Source organism: Catharus ustulatus, chromosome 2, assembly GCF_009819885.2.
Source record: "Catharus ustulatus isolate bCatUst1 chromosome 2, bCatUst1.pri.v2, whole genome shotgun sequence".
In the NCBI taxonomy this organism is placed as follows: domain Eukaryota; kingdom Metazoa; phylum Chordata; class Aves; order Passeriformes; family Turdidae; genus Catharus; species Catharus ustulatus.
In genome coordinates, this window is record NC_046222.1 from 29,207,707 (window position 1) to 29,225,300 (window position 17,594).

Sequence of the window (17,594 nt, forward strand, 5' to 3'; positions counted from 1 at the left end):
AAGTGTACTCCTCATGGACAACCTTAAGAAGGTTTAGTTATTTATGTAGGACTTTTAGAGGATCTGTCTAATTGAACTTACTATAGAAGAAACTATGGAACACAAGAGAAAAATGAACCTTAATACTTCGGGCAATACTTCAGTATTTACCCAAGGGATCTGCCAGAGCTCACAGACGAAGTAGCTGAAGAGCTGGCTGAGGTGTCTATCTCCTCACTTCAAAAATCTTAGGCCCCAAAGCCTGGAAAGCTGACAGATGAGACACCAGTTTTCTGAAAGGGTTCTGGAGGAGATCCAAGGAACTAACAGAGCCTGGTTGAGTCCATTATTAGAAATTGGGTTTTAAAAAAACACAAAGGAAAAATAGAATATACTGAGGAAAAGAGACCATGGCTTCTCTAAAAAGAAACCCTAACTCACAAACTTCCTGAAGTGCTTTGAAGGCTTTGGGATGTATATGGATAAGGAAACTTCTATTCACAGAGTATGCTTAGGCTTCTTGAAGGCATTTTCCGGTAGTCTGTCAGCATATTCAGAACTTATATGTGTATTGGTTGAAAAATAGTCAGCAGAGGATAAAAATAAATTATGAGACCTAACTTATCACAAATGAAGTTGATCAAATCTATGCATGGACTCCTCAGGTCTGTCTGAATAGTAGTCAAAAAGAGCAAATGCATTTTTAAGAACAGTCGCAATGGAAAAGGGACAGAGAGGTAAACAGTGTGTCCTGGGGCCACTTTCTCAACCCTTTGGTGCATCTCACTTCAGTATCATGTGCAAGGCTCAGAACTGATGAAGAAGACTGGGATTATTCGGAGAAGGGTCAGTGGAACAACTTCTGTAGAAGACGTAGCAACATCAGATAGGGCTCAGCAGCCTGAGAAAGAGGTGTCTGAAGAGAGGTGATTATAAAGTCCTGAGAGGCATGGAAAAGATGACTGGCAAATTACAGCTCTTTGCCAATATAAGCATGAAGGTCATCAAAAGAGATTCGTAACTGATCTGTTCCAAAAGGGATGAAGAAGTGCTTGTCTCATAAAATGTGGGTCTCTGTACTGCAGGAAGCTGTGGATGTGAAAAGTTCACACAGGTGCAGAACACAAATGTGCAATGTCACAAAACAAAAATCTACCTGAAGGTTATTGTCCTAGTTTGGAGGACAGGTGTCTGCTAAGAAAGGCAGGAGCCTCTCTTTGAAAATGGAGAATGTAAACCCCCTCCCTCCAAATTATTATAATTTTGAAATCAAACGGCTCTCAGGCAAAGATATGGGAATTAGGAATAACAGTTCTTTACTAGGGAAATTAAAATAGAAATACAATACTACAAAGAAACAGACCCCAAGCCCTAACAAAGTCAGAGTACAACCTGACACCCCGTCAGGCAGGGTGTTGGCAGCAGCTCGATTAAATGGTGGTTGTAGTCCTTTTGTAGTGACAGAAGTGATTCAGTTGAAGCAGTGGTCCTGTAGAAGGTGCAGTTTTCCTTCCGGAGGTCCAGTGATGATGTGGAGAAATCCAGCTTCCCTCTAGAGTCCAGTGGAGAAGGGGGGACCTACCTTGGTGTCCCCCACACCTCTGTTTTATCTTGGTAAGAAATGTTGGGCCCTTCCCCCTGGCTGGAGCAACTTCCAGTGGGATGAAGTAATTTTATCAGTCACACAGTGGGGTTCAATGGGCCATTAGCAGAAAATGACTTGCTGGAGGAAGGATGAGTTGTGAAAAGATAAAGAACAATGTCCTGCCTGGTTTCAATGGATGGCCCATTAGAAGAACATCTCCTGCGGAGATAAGGATCACTGTCCCCCACCCTCAACAGATGGTGATAGAATAGATACCTTTTATCACACTCTGTATTGTAACCCAAGACAGTTAGTGGGCACAAAACCTCTGACCCAGGAAGTCACTGAGCTACAAAATGGGTGAGAGTGTTCAGGAGAAGTATCACAGGCCTTGTGCTCCTATTGTAGGTATTTGCTGTTGGCCACAGTACAACAGGGTCCTGGTCAGGTAAGCTGCCAACCTGGTCTAATACAACTGTATTTATGTCACAGTTTTATGATCCTCCCATAAAAGCACGTGACCCAGAATATCTAACCTGGATAAAGTATGGGATGCTGCATGGCTGGGAATGGCCTTACCAGGAATAATGGGAGGGTGAACTAGAGGGCAGCTTGCACGTCCTTTCCAATGATAGGTTTTTTAATTAAAAGGCATTGCAATTCAACACGAAGTCTGTGACAGAGAGAAAAGAAGGAAAAATTACAGAAAGAATTATCTGAAGACAGTACCTTGCACAATGCTCTCCCCACAGGTTTCCACCATCTGCTGAGAGTGTATCCAAGCCACAAGGTCAGCACTTCCTTCATAAACTCTTGGTTCCAGGATATGATAAACTGTTGGGAAGGATGAATCTGGAAAACCTTATAAGCATGATTGCCTAGCAAAAAATTCTGAGAATATAGAAACCATAAGCAAAATTGAAATAAAAGCCATCTTTGAGATACCAAACCTTAGTTACTAAATAACTAAAAACCAATAAAATAGTCGGCCAAAAGTAATCTCCTCCTTAATAGAACAATGCCTTCTGCTCGAGAGCAGGTCCAAAGGTCAAATAAGACCCTGCTAGCTTGGCAAAAGAAGTCCAAAAAGTAGTTTTTAGAGTTTAAAGTGTAACGAAGTGTAGTAATTTAATGATTCATATGGGCTGCCTATAAATGTGATAGGATTTGTATCTTGTATTAGATTATTTAGTAGAAATTAAAATAGTCAACACAGAAGAAAATTTATTGTATTGTAATGGAAACCTCGCTCTCTTAGTTCTTAGTTTTTCCTTTTACCACACTCTTACCTCTCTCTCTTACCACCCTCTTACCCCTTGCTCTATTACTCTTTGCTCTCTTACTGCGCTGCTCCGAGCTGCAGTTAGCAGCTCCAGGCAGGACCCTTTCACCCACATCCTTTTGCAATAAACCACAAGTTTCAAAACCTAGCTTTAGAAATCCCTCCGTTTGTCCCATCCATCCAGCCCGCTGCCTACAGCCTCATACAGTCTCCTACAATAAACCTACCCCTGACACATGCTGCTGGCCTGGCTGAAGCAGGGTCTTTTAGGTCTTTGTGAATTATGTTAAGCATGTTTCTATCTTAAGTTACAAAACATTGTGACACATTTTTAACTATAAAATCTCTAGCGAATCATTGATAAACTGGTGACTATAAATAGTGTTGTGGTTATTCAGAGTCTACAACTTCCTCTTTTACAGTTTAGTGCTTATATATTCCTTGTTTGTTTAAATTGTATTTTCACCCTGTAAGGAGCAGAACTTGTGAGATACAGAGATATGATCCTGGGGGTTTCTTGCTCTCTAAAAAAGGAACATGTTCTGGTAGTTCATTTTATAAGCTGCCCCTCAGAAATTTAGATTTGAAGAAAAACTTTGCTGTTCTTTGAACAGAAAAAAAACCCAGGCTTTGTTATTTCTGTTGTTCCTGTTGCCTCTTCATTTGGGATTTTAATCAGGTCATGTGCCTTTTGTTTATGAACTGATACACATTTTGTACCTACTAGGTACAGTTGCAGAGCTGAGGCTGTTATACTCTGCCTGGGTAAGGACAGCATTAATTGCAGATCAGTGCTTTTATATGAATTAACTGTGAGACAGGAATATCAGGTCATACATGAAATCACTTATAACCTGAATCCTCAGGTGTACTCTGTGTGTGACCAAGGGAAAGATCCTGTCAAACTAATCCTACAAAACCCCACTAAAATCCACGGATATGTATTACTTTTTAAGAAACCTGATGACAGGAGGGAAGGCAAAGGAACAGATGAATTGATATGAATATTACAAAATTAAACAAACAAAACATTGCATTCAGGGAATCCAGAAGTTTCTCCACCATTTATCTTGCTGACCCTAAGACCAGTGAGCTTCCTGCTGCTGCAGCTGACCAGGAGAGGCAGGACTTGAATTGAAGAATCTTCAATACAGCTTTTGCAAGATTGTCTCCTAGTGTGTGTAGCAGCTGCAGTCCAAACAAGGGCAAGGTCTCCCGTCTATACAGGTAACAATCAACCCAGAAGTGATAGTTCAGGATATCCTGGTGACATTCAGCAGGATGCAGTAGTGCTGCATAAGAGTGCTATACTGAGTCGGAGTGAGGAGAAACATGGCATTAGGTTCAGCATAATGACAAACCTGATTTGGACATAAAAGCTGCAGCTGTCACCCTATGGTAGATGCCAGAGCCTGCAGAGGAATGTGAGCTGTCCTGCTGAGCACCTGCACTGCTGACAGAGAAAGTTTCTGGTAACAACCAGACCAAGATTAAAGCCCCTGTGCAGATGAGGCCAAAGTGAGGTGAAGCAGTATCACACTGTGGATCTGCAGACCTTGTCACCCGTTCTGACCTCAGAGCTGCTTCTGCCCTATTCTCACTGTCCCCTGAAGGAGCTGAACAAGTAGCATCTTCCTTGGTACCCCTCAGGAATGAGAGGAATGAGAGGGGAGCAGTCTTTGTTTCCTTACCCATAGCAGGCAATGCCCCAGCTCTCCACAGAAAAGTGCCAGCAAAGAGCACCTTCTTTTGCTGTGTCCACCAGAGGGTGAGACCTTCCAGGGACAGGTCCTGGTTCTTTGGTGAGATCATTCCAGCTGCACATCTTATGGGTGAGCTGGTCTCTAGAAGAAAAAATCCTGCCTTCTCTGTCTCACCCGTTATTCAAAGACTGAATGCTGTGGCAATATTTTGATATCTTTCCATCAACATCACACAAGCTGAAAAGGTATTATTTGCCACATCATTTATAGTACTACAATGATTTTTCCAGACTCTGTTAGGCTGAAACAGGCAGTGGGAGGAGGAGATCTGTGGTTCTGGGGATTTTAGCTTGAGATAGGAGGATGCCAAAATGAAACAGAGAAAAAATAGATAATTTAGCAAAACTAACAGGAATTAATGAAGTGATTCTGTTCCCCTGTCCCTGTGTTTCCAGGTGAAAAGAATTCATCAAAACAATGTCTGTTCTGTCTGTGGGGTGAAAAGGCCTCTGCCTACCCAGACAAATTGATCTAGTTTTGGTTTCTCTTACATTTTGCCATCCAGACTTGTATGTTTGGGCACTCACAGGTGAGAGATATGCAGAGAGGGGGAGAGAGACTGAACTTACAAGCTGTCCCAAGCAGTAGAACCACAGCAGCAACTATGATGCTAGGGTCTAAGGGCAGCTGACAGCCAGGTGCCCTCAGAGTCACCTCATCTTTCCATAGATGAACTTAGGAAGAAATCCAGTAAGTGCATAAACCAGCAATTATTTTTTGAACAGAAATACAATGCAGATTAATTGTATCACAGTTGCCAGTACAGGCTTTCTTTTATGCTGCAGTTTCTCAGATCTACCTGTCAGGCTATCTAGATCATGAACTTCACAACTACAGTTGTCCCTGGGATTAGGGACATGCAGCATACTGGTTGAGAGCCAGCTGAACATGAGCCAGTTGTGCTCAGGTGGCCAAGAAGGCCAATGGCACCTGGCTTGTATCAGTAATAGTGTGGCCAGCAAGATAGGGCAGTGACTGTCCCCCCATATATGACACTGCTGAGGCTACACCTCAAGTGCTGTGTCCAATTCTGGGCACCTCCTGCAAGAAAGACATGGAGGGGCTGGAGTGAGTCCGGAGAAGGGCAAGAGAGCAGGTGAAGGGTCTGGAAAACAAGTCTGATGAGGATTGGCTGGGGAAAGGAGGGGCCTGTTTAGCTGGAGAAAAGGAGACTTAGGGAGAACCTTATCACTCTCTATATCTCCTCCCTTGTGGCAAGGAGGAGGTTACTCTTTTCTCACAGGTGACAAGTGACATGATGAGAGGAAATGGCCCTAAGTCGTGCCAGAGAAGGCTTAGATTGAATATTAGGAAAAATTTCTTCACTGAAAGAGTAGTCAGGGTTTAGAATAGGCTGTCAAGGAAAGTGGTGAAATCACCGTTCCTGGAAGTGTTCAAAAAACATGATGATGGCACCTGGATACATGGTTTGGTGGTGAATAGACCAGTGCTGGGTTAATGGTTGGACTTGATGATCTTGAAGGTATTTTTCAGCCTTAATGATTTTATGATTCTATATGACACTTTGAGGCATGAGGTGAAAATTACAGGAAACAGCTCCTGGGAACAGGCAGAATGTGATTACTTTCAACTATGCAAGCATGAGACAGAAGCAAAAAAAAAAGTGGTAAGAATTCTCCAGGTCTGCAATATGGCAAATAAGCTTGATTTGTTGGGGTTTTCTTACTAAAGTGCACTGAGCTTGGGTTTTTTCAATCCAGAGTCAAGAGCGAGTTGTTTCTCAAGCGCTCCTGTTTCTGAGTGATCAATCATTCAGAGAGTAGAGATACCAACTGAGAGCATTAATGCAGTGGTTGCAAGAACAGGATGATAGCGGTACATGGGTGACTGAAACACATGAGAAGCTGCTGTCACTTCTCTGGCCCTAACAAAGAGCTCTGGGCTTGCAGAGGTGACTCAGAAGACCAAAGAGGAATGCTAAATCAATGATGGAGTAGCATCAGTGTTACAGAACGGTTGCCAGTCACCCAGAGGGCCACAATACCTTGTGTTTTCTACAAGGTTTGTACAGCTCTGTGTGTTCATGTCATAGAAACCTCCTACTGCTGTGATTAAAGCATTTGAAGAGATTAAGGACTGTAGTAAAGTGATTCTTCCCACTTCTGTCTCCATAGCAGATGTGTGCTGTGGTAGGGTTGTAACACACAGGCATTCATAGTGTCTCTCTGTCTCTCTCTAGGTTCTCAAGCATCTGCGACACTTAAATTTCACCAATAACATGGGGGAGCAAGTGGATTTTGATGAGTTTGGGGACCTGGTAGGAAATTACTCAATAATCAATTGGCATCTCTCTCCGGAGGATGACTCAGTCGTCTTTGAAGAGGTTGGGCACTACAACGTTTATGCCAAGAAGGGAGAGAGGCTTTTTATCAATGAAAACAAGATCCTATGGGGTGGATTTTCTAAGGAGGTAAGTGCTTACATCCTCACAGCAATGTTTTCCAGATCCATAAGCTGAAACTTGAACTAGCCCTGCACACACCTCATATTATGGCTCCATGTCTCATTAAAGGATCCATTCACCTTACTGTTTACACAGCCTCCATCATAGTCTTTTATACCCTTCTTATACACTGAAATAATAGATAATGTCTCCTCCCCTTCTGTACATTTCTTGACCCTGGGTATTAATGTTTTAAATTATGTCTTTTTTTTTCCTGGCCCAAGCAGATACAATAGAATTTTATAGCAGTGCTTCAAAAGGGATGAGGAGTTCATTACCCAAGTCTGGTTGTTGACTAAATAAAATTTCCTGAGCTCAGTAGTTTCATTGCTTTCACTCCCACTATCTCTGACAGAAGTGTCTCTTTTTGCTTTTAGTTATATTTACAACTTTTAATTCTGGCTTCACCCACTTCCTCACACCCTTGCCTTGCAAACAGAACAAGCCCTGTCAATCTGCCTGGGTTAACTTGGACATGGTGCTCAAATAGTGGAAGATGCCAGCACCTGCTACCTTTTTTTTTTGTATACTCCTTGAGAATGCTTCTGCAGCCTCAGAAGTACTGGTCTCAAGATGTATCAATTGACTTCAGTCAAGCCTAAGTCCTTCTTCACTCTCTTGCAAATGTGAAATCTTTTCAGCATAATTATTGTCACTAGCAGCCAGGCTGTGTCTGACCTACATGATGGAAACATGATGCAGACATCTCCAGACCAGAGCCAGATGAACTGCTGTTATAGCTGGCAGCAGCCAGCTAGGCAGAAACTCTGACTCCCAGAGGGAATATTGAGCGGGCATATGGTTTCTGGCCTGGAAATTGACACAAGGAGTAGAGTATTAGCTGAGAAATGTCACCGCCAGGCCCTGCTGCGATGTTTCAATGTCTTAAACCAGCACCTGATTAATGAACAAGGCAATTCACTTCTAGGTGATTATTCACATTGGCTGACAGATCAGGTAATACTTCTGCCTTAACTACTTACCCAAAACAGTTACAACATGAGTCCAGCCTTTGCTTTACTCCAATTTCACTTGTGGTTCAAGTCCAAAGGACTCTGAAGGAGGCATGAATTGAACAGGCCGCCTCCCGCCTCTCTGCTAGCACTGCTCCAGCTGCCATGCTGTTCCCGCTCACGGCTCCGTTGTGCCGCCATGCTGTTCCCCCTCGCGGCTCCACCATCCCGCCTGTCCCTCGCTCGGCTCGGCGCTGCCATCCCACCTGTCTCTCGCTCGGCTTGGCGCTCCCACCATCCCACCTGTCCCTCGCTCGGCTCGGCGTTCCCACCCTGCTGCCTGTCCCCCACGGCTCGGCACTGCCACCATGCTGTTCCCCCTCGCAGATCCACGGTGCCGTGGTGCCGCCTTCCCCTCGTGGCACGGGGCTCGCGGCGGCTTGCAGCGGCTTGGAGCGCCTGCGGCTCGCAGCAGCTCGTGGCGGCTCGCGGTGGCTCAGAGCATCCTCGGTTCGTGGCGGCTCGCGGCGGCTCAGAGCATCCTCGGTTCGTGGCGGCTCGCGGTGGCTCAGAGCACCCACGGCTCACAGCTTCTGCAGCAGCCCGCTCCCTCCCTCCCCGTGCTGCCCCGGCGCTCCAGGTACCCCGTGCTGTATTGGGAGCCCCGCGCCGGCGCAGCCCCAATGCCAGCGGGCTTGTGCCGTGCCGCAGCTGCCCCGATGCTGCCAGCTTTCCCCACCGCCTGGGCTGCACCGCCGCCGCCAGCTTTCCCCCCGATGCCGCCGGGCTCGCCCCGGCCTGGCACTGGCTCGATGCTGCTGCCAAGTGGGCTCTGCTGGGCTCAGGACTGTTGTGGGCTCACACTTCCAGGTTGGCAAATTTCGCAACTTTGTCCATTATATAAGGCGCACCAGACTATAAGGCACACTTCTGAGTTCAGGGGAAATTACTGTAAACAGTTTATAAACACTTAAAGGATAATAAACTGATAAGAACAAGCCAACATGTATTTGTCAAGACAAAATCATGCCAAACCAATTTAATTTCCCTCCCTGAAAGCTCAGTCAACTTAGTAGGTAATGGGGAAGCAGTGTGTGACTTCAGCCAGGCCTTTGATTCAGCTCTGTTCAAAATCACGGGGTGGCAGCCTAGGGAAAGACTGATGAAGTCCTCTTGATGGATGCACTGCCTGCTCAAAGGCTGTCCAAAGGAATAGGAGCACTGTGTTTATAGCAATAGGCACTAACAGCAAAAAGTGCTTCAAGCTGGGAGTGTCTGTCCCATCAATGATGTAATCCTGATAAACACCTTAGGACCAGCATTCACAAACTGTGCTGCAGCTGCACTTCAGAGTGATAGGCAACAGAGTCTGCACTCACCTGAGCAACAGAGTGGTCAGCTGTGCATAGCAATTGTCATTAGTGAGGGCCTTGCTTCCCCTGTGGCTAAGGTTGATGCCTGCATATAAGCAACTTCCAAATCATAGCTAGGATTCATTGAGTAAGTGCATCAACACAGGAGGTTCCTGGAGATCAGTAGCTTGGCAGTACTTGGGTAAACTAGCATCAAACTTCCAAAAAGGTGAATGGAGTTTTCCAAACAGAACAGCCATTAACTATGTATGGATCATGGTACTTTGCTAGCAGTGGAAATTGTAGGCTTAATTCTCCTGAGGTGAGAAAGCTATGTTCTGTGCCAACTCTTTTTCCTTAATTTAGTTGGGAAAAGGTGAGCTCAGCCTTGGGTCATGACTCTGTGTTACAAAGGCTCAGGCTTCCATTTATCACACTGAAGTCCTTGTGTCGTGTACTTCAGGCATGCAGTGAGTGTGTCCGTGCAACCACTTGCTGCTGGGACACAACTATGCTCAGGTAGGCTCAGGCATAGCATAAATGCACAGCCAGCACAGGACATCATTTACAGCTGCAGAGGTCTAGAAACCTTTGGGTCTGTAAAGCGCTACCGATTTGCATCTTTAGATCTTCAGTGTTCTTAAAGAAGAAGTGAGTTTTCAGAAAACCATTTTAATTCCCATAAATAATTCGTAGACAATATGCACTATATCAGACTGGGGATCAGACATCAGGGCCCATCATCTCCAAGGCTGACTCAAATTCCTGACAGTAGAGATTGATTGTCTTCTAATCATCAAATTACTGTTTTGGGGTATGTCTATCATGGTCACATTCCAGTTTGCAATGCCCACAACACAGTGGAGATTACAGAGATCTGCTGATCTTCCTTACTGCCCCTTGAGGAATTCCTTCAAAGAAATCTCAATGCAGTCATTGAGAAAAGACTATTGTGCAAAATGTATCTGTTCTGTGGAAGGAAGAGGTGAACATTTGAGGCTCTTCATCCAGCATGCCAACCAAGCATTAATATCTTTGGAATAAGCCAAGGTCTTGCCATAGTGCAGCATTGGCACCATTAACTTGCTTGGGCTCTTTTTTTGCAGGTGCCTTTCTCCAACTGCAGCAGGGACTGCCTGCCGGGCACGAGGAAGGGCATCATTGAGGGGGAGCCCACCTGCTGCTTCGAGTGCGTGGACTGCCCCGACGGGGAGTACAGTGACGAGACAGGTAATGCCCACAGAGCTGCTCTGGGCCGTGTCAAGGGAAGTGCCCTCCAGCCATCACCCACAGTTGTGCTGGAATCACTTCCCTGCAATGCTGGGCTGGTGCCTGCCTTGACATAAGGCTTCACAGAAAGTCTGAGGGACTTCTGAAAAGCTTACAGGAGTTGAGTCCTGTGGTCCTTAGGAGTCCTGTCTACTGCTAAGCCTGCTTGTCCCTTCTGCTCTGCATTAGGTAAATTAAGGCAGAGAACTTGAAAAACAACTTCCATATAGAAATCCTCTCAGGCAGCCACAAGCAAACTCTATTGCACTGTAGCAGTAGCTTTTCTTCCTCCAAAAACCTGGAGGAGGGAGAGGATTCCCCATCCTAAATTCTGTAGTTATCTGCCTTTTCCTCAAAATGTCAGGGTTTTATTTCATGCTTTACAAAGAAATAAAATCCATTACATCCCAGATTTCACAAGCAGAGAGGAATATTTCCCTTTATGGACTCACCAACTACAGGTTCTGTTGATCACTGGCACTGCAAAAGATCAGAATCTGGATCCTACTGAGCACCCATGAATATGGTTTTTGTTTGTTTCATTGGGAGCTTGGATCAAGCTACTCAGGTTTTGGAGGAGACAGAAAAGGTAAACTCAGGTTTAGAAATGGTTGAAAAATTATGAATTTCCAACACCAATAGTGCTTCCTCAGTGTTGGGCATTCCCAGGGTAACAAAGACAAGTAAATTATTTCAGGATATCAGTTCTCTCCACACTGTAAGGCACTCAGGACCTCCTCAGACTCTCTCCAGTGCACTGTCCCAGCAAACACTGCAGACCTTGCTGGATCTTGCCAGAGATGAACAATTCAGTAAACTGCTTGCAGAACTGAACAAGTGTTCTTCAGGAGAATCTAATTTGTGTCCTATCAGCCAGGAATATTTTTTTTAGCATGACCATATAGTACTACAGGATGCTTGGACACAGCATTTACAGATTGAATAGAAGCAATTCTGGTCATGTCTAATAGGGGTCTTCTGGTGTTTTTCACATAATTTTGGGAGCTAGCTCTGGTGTGGAGGTGCTGAGGTGGTGGCAACTGTCTTCTTTTTTGCAGCAGTTTCCTGCTGCAATTTCCACTGACAGTGGTAGTCTTTATGTCCTGTGCTTGCCAATTTTATAGGCATAGAGAGCAGTTTTATAACCAGCTTCATCCAGCTGAGACAGCAATGCTACTGGAGGAAACAATCTTTCCTTTCCCAGCTGTTTGCTCCCACACTTTGTCTGGGAGCAGTGCTGGTACTTGTGCGACCACGGGTGAGTTGGATCAGGTCTTTGATCTTCCTGAAAACAAACTCTTGGGAGGCTGAGTTTCCAAATAGAATGAGAAGGTGTGTGCCCTCTAGTGTTAACAGCACAAAGGAGGGGGAAAGAATGAGTAGCCTTGCGGGAGGAGGGAGACCTGGTTTACTCTCTTCAGTGGCAGCACGGTCTCTAAGCCACCACAAGACAGTAGTGAAGGAGTATCATGAGGGTGTGGTGCTAAATAGCTGCCGTTGTCTCTGGCAGAGGCTTCTGGGTTCACTGCTACACAAAATTAACTTTGCTATGTCTGCAGCTTACAGTTTGTAACGAGTTTCCAGGTAAAAGGCACAAGAAAAATAAGAATTATTGGCTGAATGGATGTAAATGAAATGAGCTGTGATGACAACTTCTGACTGAGCTTTCTCATCTAGTGCCAGATTTCCAAATAAACACTTTAGGTGAGACAAAAAGTCCTTAGGAAAGCAGTGTCATATCAGGTCATGGATGTTCTCTCCAACCAGATCTCAAGAACAAGAGAGTTTGAAAACCTTTGGGCATTAGCCGGGCATTCCTGACTTTCTCATTAGCATCAATCTCTGCTCTGGAAGTTATGAGTCTGTGTCTGTGCTCAGGTGCAAAATTCAGAGGGTGCTTGCTGTTAGAGGAGTCTGTGGACTCACTGTAGCCCCTTGCTATCCTCCTGGGATCCCAAAAGCAGAGGTAAGTTGAGACCTTCAACTCTCTGCTCTCAACCCCTTTCTACTGCCATCAAAAGAGTCATGACCCTCCCTGCTAGAGCACAAGACCCATTTGAGCCAAGGAAGAAGAGCAGAAGCAGCAGGTCCTTGCTTTTTGATCATGCTAGCTATTGACACGAGCATGCCATCACAGCAGGCACAGCTACTTTCATGAAGGAGATGGAGGCAGCAATTTTCCCTTTGCAAGTATTAGTGGCACATTTGCTGGGTGTAGGGAGAGTGATATCACTAAGACACATCTTTCCCTGGCATTCCAACATGAAATGAGAATGTGCTGGGAGTCAAGGGCATTGCCTGCCTTCAGGGAAGAGTAGTTTAAACACTAAGACTTGCCTCCATGGAATATGAAATGGGTCTCAAAGTATTTAAGGAGGCAGGCATGATTTTAATTTTCTTTGTAACAGAAAAAGGCAAGATGTTCAAATGATGATAGAAGTGTGAGAGGTATGAAAACAGACAGAATTAGAAGATAAAAGTGAAGGAATAAGGAAGAGGAAAAACAGCCTGTGTAGGAGCTGATAGCAATTGAAGTTTACTAAGTTTTGCCAAGAAATGGATTACAAAAAACATGAGTGCAGAGGCAGGACTTCTTTTAAGCCGGAACCAAGCTTAGTGCTTTGCTATATAGCCCATGGGAGGTTAGTTGTTTCAGTGTAAGAAACTCTGAGACATCAATATATGACTGGGGATCTGCACACAGGAGCAGAACACTCCATGTGTTTAAGATCAAGGCCGCTGTGTAGCTGCCATACATGTCATCCCACACTTCAGCCTCTCCTTCTGCAAACCTCTCCTTTCCTTATCCCTTCTTTTTCAGATGCAAGTGCCTGTGACAAGTGCCCTGAGGATTACTGGTCCAATGAGAACCACACATCCTGCATCCCCAAGCAGATAGAGTTTCTGGCCTGGACTGAGCCCTTTGGGATTGCTCTGACTCTCTTTGCTGTGCTTGGAATTTTCCTGACTTCTTTTGTTCTGGGAGTCTTCACCAAATTTCGCAACACACCCATTGTCAAGGCCACGAACCGGGAGCTATCCTATCTCCTCCTCTTTTCCTTGCTATGCTGCTTCTCCAGCTCATTGTTCTTCATTGGTGAACCCCAGAATTGGACTTGCCGTCTGCGGCAGCCAGCTTTTGGAATCAGCTTTGTCCTCTGCATCTCCTGCATCCTGGTGAAAACCAACCGTGTCCTTCTTGTGTTCGAGGCAAAGATCCCCACAAGTCTCCACCGAAAGTGGTGGGGCCTCAACCTTCAGTTCCTCCTGGTCTTCTTGTGCACGTTTGTGCAGATTGTCATCTGTGTGATTTGGCTCTATACAGCCCCACCATCCAGTTACCGAAACCATGAACTGGAGGATGAGATCATTTTCATCACCTGCCACGAAGGCTCCCTGATGGCACTTGGCTTCCTCATTGGCTACACCTGCCTACTGGCAGCCATCTGTTTCTTCTTCGCCTTCAAGTCTCGAAAGCTGCCTGAGAATTTTAACGAGGCCAAGTTCATCACCTTCAGCATGCTGATATTCTTCATTGTGTGGATCTCCTTCATCCCTGCTTACGCCAGCACGTATGGCAAGTTCGTGTCTGCCGTGGAGGTGATTGCAATACTGGCTGCCAGCTTCGGGCTTCTGGCCTGCATCTTCTTCAACAAAGTCTACATCATCCTCTTCAAGCCCTCCCGCAACACAATCGAGGAGGTGCGCTGCAGCACAGCTGCCCACGCTTTCAAAGTGGCTGCCAGGGCCACACTGAGACGGAGCAATGTGTCCCGCAAGCGTTCCAATAGCCTGGGGGGCTCCACCGGCTCCACTCCTTCCTCCTCCATTAGCAGTAAGAGCAACCATGAGGACCCTTTTCCTCTACCAGCCTGCGCCGAGCGGCAGCGCCAGCAGCAGCGCGGCTGCAAGCAAAAAGTCAGCTTTGGGAGTGGCACAGTGACCCTGTCTCTGAGCTTTGAGGAGCCGCAGAAGAACGCCGTGGCCAACAGGAACGCCAAGCGCCGAAACTCGCTGGAGGCCCAGAACAGTGATGACAGCCTGATGCGGCACCGGGCCCTGCTTCCCTTGCAGATCAATGAGCCCCTCAGGGCTGAGCCCAGCTTCCAGGCAGCTTCCAGCCCGGAGACCAGCTCACAGGAGTCAGTGGTGGGAGACAACAAAGAAGAGGTACCAAGCCCTGAGGCGGAGCCTTCCCTGCCATCAGTTAACTCCCGAAATTTTATAGGCACTGGAGGTGGCTCTGTCACAGAGAACACGGTACATTCCTAACAAAACAAGATTGTGAAAAGTATACCAGCCCCCCCAAGAGGAACTTGCTCACCTCTTGCTTCTGAACAGGAAAGGCAACAAAGACACACCACTGTGACACAGCCCCACCACATCTTAATATTAACACCAGCAGGGTAACACATATGCCTCCAGAGGAAGAACTGTTCTGGGGAGCCTTGCATTGAATTTGCATTTGCTTTATTGAAACCAGGACATCTCAGAAGGACAAGCGAAGATCACCTCTGGTGGGGCTTAAGCAGAAGTCTGCATGCTGCCTTGCCTCCATAAGCTTTTCCTGCCAGACTGCAACTCAGCTGACTATGGGAGGCACTGGGCATTCCACTATATCCCGCTTTTACATTTATGTATAATATTCCTCTTTCCCACTATGTATAATATTCCCTCTTTATCCAGTATATGTGATCTGTAACCATGTGCATCAGGACTCTCAGCTCTACAAAAGCAAGGTACACGGTTTCACTTCAGGAAAGTACAGTCATGGGGAAAATAAAAAAGCCCCCAACATCCTGCATGCTGTGTACAGCCAAGGGTGTGAACATGTAAAGTATTTAATGTGACAGAGCGCCCTGCTATTTATATTTAGTAATGTCCCAGTCTCTCCTTTCTGCCCAACAGGAAATATTGGACAATACTCTCCATAGACTCCATTGCACTAGACCAAACTACTTAGGTTTCTTCTGGTTTCCTCCAGCTGGAATAGCTTTACGTCCAGCCTGCCTGCTTTGGTGGAGGGGAAGAACAGCTTGTAAATCCCTCCCGGAGAATCCTGCAAAAGCATAATGAGATGTATCCCTGACTGATTATCTCACTAGTAGTTGTATGCTTAACCAAGTGTTGCTGCTGTACTATCCCACAAGGCATACATGGCTAACCCTTTCACACATAGTCAGTGTTGTGCTTTGCCATATTAATCTGCCTCTCACCTACACGGAGCATTGCGCCAGTCCTGGAGGAGTTAGGGATGGAGGAGGAGCCCCCAGATATGGTAACAGGATCACCGGAGCAGGTGAATAGCTCAAGCGCATGCTGGTAGATGACTGGATAAGAAAGACATTCAGACCTGGGTTCTTGGATATACATAGAGACAAATGGACGAACTGGATACAGTTTTGCTCCTAAAGGACACCTACTAGGTAATTTCCCATTTTGAAGAGAGGGCACTAAGGACAAGAATGGTGGATTGTACCTAAGAAAAACAGTAAGTACTTCAGCAGAGAGCATAGCAGAACTCGATTACTCTTGTCCCACTCTTCCTAAAGCAGACATAAATGCCCCTGGTTTTTCAAGGCATGACTGGTTCTTTTTGATTCATGATGGAAAATTTTAAGAGAGTCATTAGCAGAGAGATTTATTGCAGTCTGATGAGAGAAAAATCACCCCTGGGCAGTGTGGCAGGAGGGGCCAGGGTTACACTGCAGAACTTAATTCCCTGTACCCAGATTCCCTATGGAAGAACAAGCATCTGTCAGGAAGATGTCAGTACCCTCCTTCATTAAGCATGAAGGTAGTCTAGACCTCTTATAGAAAGGTAGATGAGCCTGCAGCTCAGTGTGAGCAGAAACAAAAAGACTATGTTTGAATGCATTGGGGAAAACACTGCAATTCTCTTGTTACTGTTTTTGCTTGGTTGTTCTTCTGCCAGGGCAGGCAAATAAAACTTACAGGTGACATTACTGTATAAAAACTTTGTTTTGCCACCTCCACTTGTTGACAAGGAAGAGGAGTTTTGACTTACAGGAGCAAAGTGGAAGTCCAGAACTCCAAGAAGCAGGCTATTCAGACAAGTTATTTTAACCCTTTTGTTGATCTGTTACATCCCCCTTGGAATGGGCTCAAATGTTAACTACACCACATAAGAACCAACCCAGCTATAATTGTAAGGCTTGCAAATGACAATATTTGATTAAAATTATGCTTCAGATGGTTGGGGGGAAAAAAAAAAGTGAATTTGAAAACACAAATCCTTTTAGCCCCAGTTTTAGAAATTCTACCCCTGGACCCTGAAGAGCTGCTTACTACTTCTGAAACCCAGGTCTTTTCCCCAGGCTGCTGACTGTGGCCCGTGGGCTCAGTTTAGGGTACAGAATTGAGCCCCGGGGTCTCCTGAATCTAACTGCACGAACAGGGATGAGCACTAGATGGTAAAAAGGACTTAAAAAAGCATTTTGGTTATGGCCTGCACCTCCAAAAATTCCAAGAGCCAAGTAGTTTTAGTGCTAGTGAATCATTCCTATTGGAGCAAATCCAGCTCAGTAGCCCCTGAAGTGAAGCTGACAGCACTGAAACATTTAAGAGTTCAGTGAGTGAAATGAAAACGACACAATTTACAAACCAAAAAGACTGTGTACAAACACAGGTAATGTGAGAAACAGAAAGTCACCATCAGCTGCCTTGTTTGGAGAGCAATATTCACTAGCTGTGTATGCAGTAGATGATATCGACATTTGGGTGCTTTTCATTCCTTGGGTGTTTTTCATTCTTTACATTTACTTAACAGGAATTTATACCCTGGAACACAAAGAGTTTTGAAGAGCTGCAATCATTTTTTAGCATGGCAAACTGTGTTGTATTTGCTGGGAAAGCCCCTTCCACCCTCCCTGCTCTCATACGTGGAGCCCTAAGCCTCCAGCTCTGATGCTGCATGAGAGCTGCTA

The 17,594-nt window shown here is 45.5% G+C and overlaps 1 protein-coding gene across 1 annotated transcript in view; it reads left to right on the forward strand.

Annotated features, from left to right (window-relative positions):
• CASR (calcium sensing receptor) overlaps positions 1 to 15,449 on the forward strand; it is a 76,162-nt gene extending 60,713 nt beyond the window's left edge. Inside the window, exons 5-7 of the mRNA XM_033083823.1 lie at positions 6,810 to 7,040; positions 10,485 to 10,608; positions 13,469 to 15,449. Of these exons, the coding sequence (XP_032939714.1) occupies positions 6,810 to 7,040; positions 10,485 to 10,608; positions 13,469 to 14,919 (1,806 nt within the window). The 3' untranslated portion in view covers positions 14,920 to 15,449. The remainder of the gene's footprint in view (positions 1 to 6,809; positions 7,041 to 10,484; positions 10,609 to 13,468) is intronic.
• Positions 15,450 to 17,594: the final 2,145 nt, after the last annotated feature.